Raw genomic sequence first — 11,167 nt, 5'->3', positions numbered from 1 at the left:
AATTCGGCTGTGTTGTGTGAAAATGGGTGTGTATACGGAGTGTAATGATGCAGGTTTACATGCGGTATGGATATTCCTTATAATTAAGCATATTTTGCGATAGCTTAAACAAGTCAAGGGTTAAATTGTACTTGTATGTCAAGGCTGCCCGATACAAAACTGAGTTTATTGCGTAGTTTGATTTTGATGTGAGAAACGTTATCCTAATTTGAAGTTAGCGATTGAGACCGAATGAGAGAGAGTGAGAAAGGGCGAACGTAGCATGAAGCAAATAGCCATGGAGCGAGAATAGAACGATAGTTCTACTCTCGCTCCAATACCCACAACATAACCATAGTCACAACAATACCAATAGAAATGTAAATATCGAAGAAATAATGTAAAAAAAAAAACAATTTATAATTTGTATTAATTTTTGCCACTTTTAATGGCAATTAAATTCCTGACATATCTTGCTTTTTCCCTCCCTGCCTCTCGGAAATCTAAACTTTTAAATTCGTATAAATATGCCAAAGAAGTTTTCCTTCTGACATGTGTAATTTGTACGCACGTACTTTATATTTAAAAAAATATTATATCCCTGCTCGCTTGATTTTTCTACCTTTTTTTAGCTACTTACCAACATATGGAACCTTTTATTATGCTACCCCACAGACAGATCGCTTTTTCGGTATAAAAACTGAGCAAAATAAAACTATAATTTGGCGATTTATTTTTAATTAAATAAAAATAAGTTATTTTTAAATTCTTCTCTTTGCTGAAAATGCATCAAAACTCCCACTCAAACCGCGTCCATTCGCAAAAACAATTTTCTTATTTCCCTCTGTAAATCTTTTTGGTAATTCCTTATAATTCATCAAATTATACATGGATAATGGTTTCAATCCCTTACCTGTGTAAATATATTGATTTATAGGTTTTAAATGGTCAACTTCGATAGGAATTTTTATTACTAAATCAGTTGCTTGAATCACTGAAATAAATAATAAAAATACAGCAAACAATTTCAATTCCATTTTACTTGTTTTTGTCAAAAATTTATATTCAATACAATTTGATTTATTGAATATATTATTATTCTATATATTATATAAAGTGTTGAGCAGTGTTGGCCTAGTGGCTTCAGCGTGCGACTCGCATCCCTGAGGTCGTAGGTTCGATCCCCAGCTGTGCACCAATGTATTTTCTTTCTATGTGCGCATGCATTGCATGCTAATGCATTAGCTCGAACGGTGAAGGAAAACATCGTGAGGAAACCGGCTTGCCTCTGACCCAAAAAGTCGACGGTGTGCGTCAGGCACAGAAGGCTGATCAACTACTTGCCTATTCGATTAACAAATGAACATGAAACATATACAGAAATCTGAGGCCTAGACCTATAAAGTTTGTAGCGCCATTTATTTATTTTATATGATATAAAAAGGCAGTGGGTCAAATGTGGATCCGAGCCACTGGAGTTCTCTAAAATTAATTCAATAAAATATTTTAAGCTCAAATAAATTGCATAGTAAATGAAGTAGTTTTATTTACGTAACTCATTAATATTAGCAATTAGATTTTTTATTTTCTATTAGTGTTAAAAAACAGTTCAAAGGTATTCCGTTTGCATGCAAGGCCAATATATAAAGGAATGGACAATTATTTTATTTTAAATAAATCTCTTTAAAGTACATAATTGCGTACCGTTGTTTTTTATCTTAAATATGCCATCAAGCCCTTTATAACAGCCACATAACATCAATGAAAGTACCAATACCTAAGCGGCTTTCTTTTTAACGTTATGTACAAAGAAATGGCTAAATACATTTCTTTTTTTATGTTTTTCAACTAACTTACTTTTAATTGTTTATTACGAAAATAGAGACTTATTTTTATAATAATCTGATTTTCTTGTTAATCCTCGCGGGCGGATTGCCGAAGTGCTTAATGTTTTCTCTTTGTCTATCCCTTTCTGGAATTGGTTCATTAAAGTCGTACCTTTCAGCTACCGTCGCTAGACTACCAAAATAGTTCGGTGTTACCATTTTATAAGTTTCCCTAGTTGGGATTCCAGTCCCAACCTTTTCATTTCTGTTACCATCTTCATATTCTAATTTCTCTGTTCTCGCCTTTATTTCGTTTGATTCAACAATTTCAGCGTCGTCTTCAGTTGTCATTGTTTTATACTTCAATCGTTTGGTTTCTAACGTGGGTCTCACTTCTATTTTGTTATTTTTAATTTTAAATCTGTTCTCTTTTGGATGTTCGTTGCTGAAAACGTACGTATCCTTAGCCGGTTGTTTGTAATCTTCATAGCTGTCGTCTTTTGGCATATCAATTTTCTTGAATGACATGTCAAAATCGTGAGTTTTAGGTACATTTCTAGATGTTTCTTTTATTGTATCATAATTTATTGGATCTGCATACGTAGGTTCAACATTTTCTTGTGTGTCTTTTTCGTCATACTGTTCTCTTTTAGTTGTTTTTGTGTTACCTCGTGCATGTTCTGTCATTTGCTTAGTAGGTCTTTTGAACTTTTCTCTTTTATCATTACTTTTACTTTGGAATTCTTTTTCTAGTCTTTGCCTCACTCTATCGACTAATTCTTCAAAATCTATCTTAGTACCAGTTTCCTTTAAGCTTAATGTCGGTTCTCTTTGTCTTACTACAGGAAAACTTTCGTCTGCGTTATATTGCCTGGATTTTGCTCTAGATTTCACGAAGTATTTTTGAATTTCTGGGTCATTTGCTATTTGTTTGAGTTCGTCAATAACTTTTGGTGAGCCAAGTTTCTTTGCGATCGTTTGGAAGTCGTCTATATTCGCAGCAAATAGGACATAACCGTTTGTCAGAGCTAAAATATTTAAATAAAAACCTGAAATGATTAACCAATTAGGCTCTAAAAGAAAGTAGGACCCAATCTTTGTGCACTTGTTTCATTACTACCAAATTATTACAAACAACATCAAGCTTAAGATTGATTTTTGAACTGTAACGGAGACGAAATAAAAATGTGACGAATATAAAACTTACATGTTAACGATAAGAAATCCATTTCATGTATGTTTATACCAAAAACATTAAACATTTTAAATTAGAGCGAGATTTTTTCACGGTTTTTATCAAACTTTAAATTGATTTCTTGACATAATTGTTCCAATTGAGACATAAATAATATTTAAAAAATTTATCTTATGTAAAGTATACCTTTAAAAGCTACTGGAATACCTTCTAAAACAAAAGGTGCGTGCGTACAAAGTACACATGTGAGAAGTGAAACTTCTTTGTAAATTAATGATAACTAAGGTAAAAGCCCCAAAAGATGATCATGTACCAGTATATGATCACTCCATGTATTTGTATATCTATATTCACTCTGTTTCCACACTGTATACGTGCTAATGATAATATAAATAAATACAAAATCTGCGTTTACTGCACAAGACGTTATGTGACAGAATTGCCATCTAAAGTTCTATTTTATTAGACGAATACACTAATAGCGTGTATTTTTTCTCACTCTTACTCAATCGGTTTCAATCACTCTCGCTCTTCCTTTTCTTCGACAAAAACGCTGCACAACTTGTTGACGTTTCGTAAAAATTTCACCCTCATTCGCCTAAAGAAGTTTCACATCAATAATAATAAAATTCTTTCGACATTCACTGTTCCCATAGGCTAAATTAATTTTCAAAAAACATACAAAAACAAATGTCCAGCCATGCCTTGTCGAGTATATACGAGTTGTATAAAGAAAGAAAAAATAAAAATCTTCATTATGCACAATATTTAGGTAATAAGAAGGTAAATCCCCAGGCTAAGATACCCCATATCAAACTCAAAATAATTTATTCACAAGTACACTTAAGAGCGTCAGAATAGAAGTTAAGTTAAATTAAATTCTAACTTTACATTTACTACCACTTCAAGTTGTAGAGCGGGCAAGAAACTCTCCGCCACTCTTTTTAATCGCCAAGTATTGAGTCATATAAATTGTTTGAACTGGAGCAAATCAATCCTAAGGATTAGGATCATTTAAATATACGTCAAATTTATGAAAGCTTTGTTGATTAATGTACGTTTAACGAGAGCTTTGAATTTATTTCATAAGAGCAGCCAGTCTCCTTCTTTCGACATGTTAACGGTTCTTGACAATAATTTCTACACCTACTTACATTTTATAATCAAATACTGTTGCATAACAAGAATATTTTCTGTTTCACCATAGGACAGGTTCATAAGTTGTTGTTTTAGACTATGATGAATGAATGTATAGTTTTGAATCGTTAGTGAAAATTTTGTTTTTAAGAAAGCGGTTATAGATGAAAGGGCCTCTGAAGGACAAAACGTGTTGGGCGAAGAAAATGCGTGTTTTTGTAGGTTTCAGTTATGTGTGCTGTGCTGTGGCCGATGTATGTTTCAAGGTTTGCTTAATTTCGATTCATAAATTATCATTTAGACTACATTTTTGTAATCGTGGTAATCGAGAAAATGTTTTATTACTTGAAGTGAATACTTATAATGTTTTTCTTTATACTTATAATCTTGGAGATTTTGTAATATTCTACACTATAGCTTTAAAGGAATTTGCTTTTGAAATCGTAATTGTTTTGACTTTTATGTATATGTACTATATAAATTGCTGTGTATAAAAAATTTATTTATTAGCATTCTAGTTATGTTTTTGTGTGTTTTTATGTATGAGTAATACATGAAAAAATCTTATGTGTGCAACAATTTAACACTTCTATAATTATAACTAGTTTTTTTATATGTATGGAGCAGTGTTGCCTAGTAGCTTCAGCTGCTGATCTCATCACTGAGGTCGTAGGCTCAATCCCCGGCTATGCACAAATGGACTGTTTTTTAAGCAATTGGAAAAAAATCTCAAAATATAAAAAAGTAAAAAAACAAAGAACAAACTTTATTATACATTGTAAAAAATTATATTTAGTTAAAAAGAAATATGTTCATATCATCTACACATATCTATATCGATACATATCTTCTATTTTTGATATAAAATTGGAGATTGTTCTAGTAAAATGTATCTTCAAATCATTGAATTTATTATTTCAACCCAATACTGATCTACTTTGTTTATCTACTACGTGGGCCCAACATTGGCATGCTGTGTGACACAGCAGGCTGAACCCCTACATGCCTATCAAATGACCACCAAACTGATACACAAGAGGCCCAGAAGTTGTATCGCCACTCGGTGTATAAATAATACGAATCATATATATATAGTATATCTACCAAATTTCATTAAAATGGCGCCGAAGCCAATCATGTATTATTATCGGTGTATAAATAATACGAATCATATAATCATAACCATTTATTCCTTAACATTATATGTCCAAAACATTATCAAGTATAAAATTATTGACGCATCACCATGTCCTTATTTTTACGTGTTTAATTCGTCTTTGAGTTGTTCACACTTCTTGATACACGAACACTGGGGTATAGGTCTGTAACGATTTCATATTAATGTTACACCAGCCATTTTTTGAATTTTAAAGTACATTTATTGACAGAAACTACATTATATATCGGCCACTAAAGCGATAGTAATGCTACAGGTATAATAAAGCACTACGTACCTATACACCCTCACACACTCAAGCATTCACGCATACTTAATGCCTTATAAGATTTGTGTTTGAATAGTTGTAACACTAATTTAAAAAAATCACAACTCCATCACACACTAGCGATATATGAATTCTATCATATCCTATTTGCCATTCATAAAGTTTTTATTATTATTATAAGGTGTGGCAAAGATCGATGGAACGATAGATCATCATTAAGAAGATTAACTAGAAGTCATAAAGAAAAAAAATATATAAGTGGAAATGGGTGTCACATGGTTAGAAGAACAGAAAAGTGGAGTAAGAAAGTATTAAACTGGTGTCCAAGGTATAATAAACGCAAAAGAAGGAGACAATTTAGAAGGTGGTACATGGCAGACAGAAATAGCGGTTTGGAGGAGGCCTTTACCAAAAAAGGGCACACACTTAAAAATAATGAGATAATAGAAAAATGTGTTTAAAGTATCTAAAATAAAAGGCTTTTAATTAATTACTATTATATATCTTGATAAATCTTAAAAAATATATAATTGTCATAAAATAGCCAGCCTTAAGGACGTAGCATGTGTAACTGACAACAAAATCTTTGCAACCAAAAAGATTATTTTTACGCAAAACTGACAAAAATGCAGTTGATTTGTTTTATATAAACAAAAAAAAAACAATTGTAAAAATAAATTTCATCGAACAATAAGTTCAGTTTGCAACACAAAAATACAGTTATACAAGTTTTGGATTAACTAACTAATTCCTTATCTTCCTTTATATCTCTACTGTACAAGCATAACCTGTCCAGTGTCATTGACGTTCATAAGTGTACATTGTGTTACCTATATGAATAAATGATCTTTGACATTTATTGACATCGTATCCCTAACTTACGTACTACCTGATCTGAAATTATTCGTGTAATCTTTTTATTATCGTCCGATTCACTGTTGACATGTGTTGATATATGTATATATGTTTTAATTGTACTATCTTTCTGTATACCCGCAACGAAGTGTTAAAAAAATATTTCACTTACCATACGTTAATTCTCTTCCTAATCTGGGAGAAAAATTATAGTTCCTCCCAAGTCGCGGAGAGAATTGGTTAGGACGATTATTCATTAGCATTTGATCCTGCCTGTAGCTGAAAGGAGAATTTCAAATGGAAAATTACATTAAACCTATATAATTCTAATAAATAAAAGCAAAAAAATCAGTGGCGCTACAACCTTTTTAGGTCTGGACCTCAGTTTTTGTATCTGTTTCATTTGTAATGATTAATTGACAAAGGCGATCAGCCTCATGTGCTTGACACACGCCGTCAACTTATAGGTCTAAGGCAAGTCGGTTTCCTCACGATGTTTTCCTTCACCGTTCGAATGTTAAATGCGCACATAGACAGAAAGTCCATTGGTACACAACGACCATCACAGCCACAAAGCACGTTGAAGCCACTAAGCCAACACTGCCATTACAAAAGTAACCAATCCAAAAAATACCCAACTTTTACGCAAAGACGTTCTTTATTCATTGTCATAGACAAAGAAAATTCTTTTGTTTATCATTGACAAAAAATATTTCAAGGAACTTAGTACCTCTCCTCATCAGTTACTGTAGGTAATGCCTGGTTGATCTTCCGCCTGCCCAATCGTGGTGTGAACTCTACATCATTTAACAGTCTTTCGTCGATTTCCCTCCCCAATTTTGGTGTGAAGATTATTTTGTCTGCAAAGTGTATTATTTAATAAAAATTTGCCGCGTCCAAGCGAATGTTTACTAAATAGATCTACATACCTTGTCCAACGTCAGATTGCAATTCGAAAGGAAGCTGGTCGTAGTAGTATCGGAGGTTATCAGCAGATTCTATTAATCGTAATAACGTTGCTTTACTGAAAAATAATATCGATAACAATCATAAGTGTATAAATGAAATAATCATAAACGCTGACGGCTAAAATGTGCTTTTTAAAGATTACTGTTTCACGTTATCTTTAAAAGTCTATTCTATATTATAGTAGCTATTTATATATATTGAAAGTAATCTGTGTAAAACATGTCAAAAATTATTATAGAGTTGATTTGTAAATGATGAATTTTTCAAAAAAGACGTAATTTAAAATATTTCGTCAGTTACGTGACACAAAATGGTCTCAGATTAGTCGAATCGATGATGACGCATGCCAGTTAATAATATCTTGCCTGTCTAGAATCCTGTCTTGGCATTTAATTTTGCCAAAGATTGCTTTTGATGAAAATATAATATGAGTAAGAATGATAACACATAAAACTTGACGTGCTAAAGAATGAATTGGCGCGACGCCATCTTGTCTAGAGTTTTGGCGGGTTTTTAAAATTACTATTGTTGTTGAATTTTTAAGCAAATACTTAGCATTTCATTGCTTGTTTTTTTTTACTATCGCTTTCGACCCAAATAATGCTTATATTAATAAACAAAAACGGTTAATAATTAGCATAAAATATTTTTGTACCTATCATCTCCAAGTCTCAAAGATCTTTTTCCAAGTCGTGGACCAAACCACACACCTCCGCGATCACTGTGAGCGCCTCTGTCTTGGATGTCATCCTAAATAAAATGACAAATGTATTAGTATTTTTGTTGTGTTTGGATCTAGTTAAATTTTTTTGACTATAGTTAGATGCTGTCAATATAAAAATCCTTGTATTAAACATTTCTTTTGTAAATAATATCTTTTACGCTTATTTTGATATAATACTTTTTGTCACATAACTTGCCAATGTTATTGAAACTGCTTAAAATTCAAGTATATATATATTATATATAATCAGCGGTTAAGTATAACCTATAGCAATAGAGCATGAATCCATCTGTAGTGTCTTAGATACGATTTTTAATACACTAACAATCAATTGATTTTAACATTGAAATATATTAATGTTTATGCAATTTTTTACAACAATAAAATACACAATTTAATGTTTATTTATTTATTAACACTTCGTTGCATTACAATATAATAATTGAACATAATAAAATGAAAAGGATTTATTTACGCTTTACAAAATAGTTTTGACTTAATAACTTTATGTAGTATGTATTTTTGCACTTATTGGCTACCTTATCGAATTTTTTTTTCTCACAGTGGTTGCCTGGAAGACATCGCTTGAAAGTGATAAGGCCAGTTGGCTTATTTATTTACTTATGTTCAATTTTTATATTGTAATGCAACGAAGTGTTAATAAATATATAAAATAAAAACTAGATCGCCTTATCGCTATAAAGAGATTTCCTCCAGGCAACCCTAATCCTCAATTTGATAAAATACAGATAAGGAACAAAAAAAAATTGTATATTTTATGGTCTTAGTAAGACCATCGATAATACCACTAGTTACAAGAGAGCGTTCGTTAAATTAAGATAATGTCTCGGATGACGTTCCCTTAAACGCGCAAAGTTATTCCATCTAATGTATATTTACTCCAGCTTTTTATTTGAAGCCTTTGACGAGTCCGCTGTTAGACTTAAATATACTTTAGATTAGGAGAAACAGAAACAGTAAACCTTGTAATACACAAATTGACTTACTAAAACTTTAAAAATATTATTTTTAATTAATTAAATACCTACCTTAGAATCAACACCGCAAACTAAAACCAAACTATACGTAACAAATAGTAAAACAGTGAACATTATTCTGTCTAACGCCATTGCTCCTCTCTGGGTTAACTGATGTTTTGCTTAAGAAAGAAAGCCCTTTTATATTGCTGTGAAGGAAAGTACCGATGAGGAGATTGGGGTTGAATGGACACGTTAAAATCTGTATAAAATATGTGTGTTTAAGTAGAAATGCCGTTTTAATGGACAAATTTCAACTAATGCATAATGGTACACTTTTCATAGAGAAGAAAAAATATGTTTGCGTTACGATTATAACTCTTTAACGCCTTAATTTCAATTCACGGTGTATAGTATTTATTTAGAAGAAGAATGAAGGAGAGAATATAATAGTCTTTCCTCCAACTTCGATTTGTCCCTTTGAAGTAGAGACTCTTGGGCCGTGGGGTGCAAGTGATAATTAAAAAGTTAAGTTGGCGCCTGGTATATATAGTAGGTAATGGTGCTTTCCTCGTTCAACGACGCAACGCAATACAGCGAGGAAAACACAGTACACCGTCACAGAAACCAAACTTTTCAATATGTTTTAATTATCTTTTTATTAATTTTTAATTATGTTTACTATAAATACTTTTTATTTGATTGTTATGTGTAGGTTTTATTTCAATAATTATAACTTTAGACTTTGTTACCTTAAACATACATATTAAAAACAGGTTATAGATACCGGCAAACTTCTTGAGCATTAAACAAGGGAGTGGGTGAAAAGCGCGGGGTACAAACTTCAACTGATTTACCAATCACGCGATCGACACGTCACTCTCCCGCCGCCCCCCTCCCAGTGATAGGAAAAGGGCGGCCGTATCGCTAACAGGCAATTTGCTCTGGGCAACCCTAATGGAAAAAAACGAACTGAATGTAAAGTACATTGAACACTAGAAATATACTAGCTAAAAAAAACTAAAATTTAAAATAAATAATAATGTTACGTCTACTCTTAAAGTTAATGATTATATAGTACTGTAAATAAATTTCAGGTCTGGGCCTCAGACTTCTGTTTCATATTAATTTTTTAACCTAATAGGCAAGTAGGTGATCAGCCTCCTGTGCCTGACGTACGCTGTTGACTCCTTGGGTCTAAGGCAAGGCGGTTTCCTCTTGATGTTTTCTTTCCCCGTTCGAGCGAATGTTAAATGCGCATACAGAAAGAAAGTCCATTTGTGCACCGCCAAGGATCCAACCAAGAATAAGAGTCACACGCTTAAACCACTAGTCCAACACTGCATTAAACAAAATACCTTAACTATAAAGCATAAAAGCGTTTGCCCAATATAACATTTGTCCCCAATCTCCCCCAAAGCTTAAACCTTCAGCTAAATTGAAACAAATGTTTCAGGGAAAATAAATTATCGAGCTTGGATTGACATTTCTATTATTAGCAAATAAATAAATCTCTTGATTTAATTAAAGTTTATAGACGTTTATTAGTGTTCGCTTCGCGTCTTTCGTAAAGTGTGGCTTCAGCGTGCGACTCTCATTCCTGAGGTCGTAAGTTCGATCCCCGTGCACCAATGGACTTTCTATGTGCGCACTTAACCTTCGTTGTAAAGGTGATATAAGTAATTAGCTTTAATTGGTAAAAAGTTTGCTTTTGTGATAGTTATAGTATTGATACGATTATTGTACTATATTTTATTTTGAAAGTATTAATTATTAAAGCTGTATTATTTATTCGATCAACAATTTTTTAGTTTAGATTGTGTAGTTTATCTGTGGAATATTTCTTTACATTTGATGGAGTGACTCATTTACGAAAGAAAAAAAAAAGAAAAAATCTGTGTGCCTTTTTAGGTTTGGGCCTCCGACTTCTGCATCATGATCAAGTGTACATTTAATAGGCATCAGTCTCCTGTGCCTGACACACCGTCGACTTTTTTGGGTCCAAGGCAAGCCGGTTTCCTCCCGAGGTTTTCCTTCACCGTTCGAGCGAATGTTAAATG

General features: G+C 32.4%; 2 protein-coding genes and 1 long non-coding RNA gene across 3 annotated transcripts; all 3 read right to left on the bottom strand.

Annotated features, from left to right (window-relative positions):
* Positions 1–700: 700 nt before the first annotated feature.
* LOC123715578 lies at positions 701–3,842 on the bottom strand. Its single transcript, XR_006754450.1, has 2 exons — positions 3,506–3,842; positions 701–973 (listed from the first exon to the last, which is right to left on the bottom strand). It is a non-coding gene; the product is annotated as an uncharacterized LOC123715578 (long non-coding RNA).
* Positions 1,624–3,078, bottom strand: LOC123715575. The gene is made up of 2 exons (XM_045670714.1): positions 3,013–3,078; positions 1,624–2,854 (listed from the first exon to the last, which is right to left on the bottom strand). The coding sequence occupies exons 1-2, from the start codon at positions 3,065–3,067 to the stop codon at positions 1,872–1,874; spliced, it is 1,038 nt and encodes a 345-aa protein (XP_045526670.1). The 5' UTR covers positions 3,068–3,078; the 3' UTR covers positions 1,624–1,871.
* A 1,468-nt stretch (positions 3,843–5,310) lies between the features above and the next one.
* Positions 5,311–9,268, bottom strand: LOC123715577 (PBAN-type neuropeptides-like). Its single transcript, XM_045670715.1, has 6 exons — positions 9,180–9,268; positions 8,062–8,156; positions 7,367–7,461; positions 7,168–7,297; positions 6,610–6,716; positions 5,311–5,459 (listed from the first exon to the last, which is right to left on the bottom strand). The coding sequence occupies exons 1-6, from the start codon at positions 9,258–9,260 to the stop codon at positions 5,404–5,406; spliced, it is 564 nt and encodes a 187-aa protein (XP_045526671.1). The 5' UTR covers positions 9,261–9,268; the 3' UTR covers positions 5,311–5,403.
* Positions 9,269–11,167: the final 1,899 nt, after the last annotated feature.

This window comes from Pieris brassicae, chromosome 10 (genome assembly GCF_905147105.1).
Source record: "Pieris brassicae chromosome 10, ilPieBrab1.1, whole genome shotgun sequence".
In the NCBI taxonomy this organism is placed as follows: Eukaryota; Metazoa; Arthropoda; class Insecta; order Lepidoptera; family Pieridae; genus Pieris; species Pieris brassicae.
The sequence above is the reverse complement of the archived record's forward strand: the minus strand, read 5'-3'. Positions and strand labels throughout refer to the sequence as shown.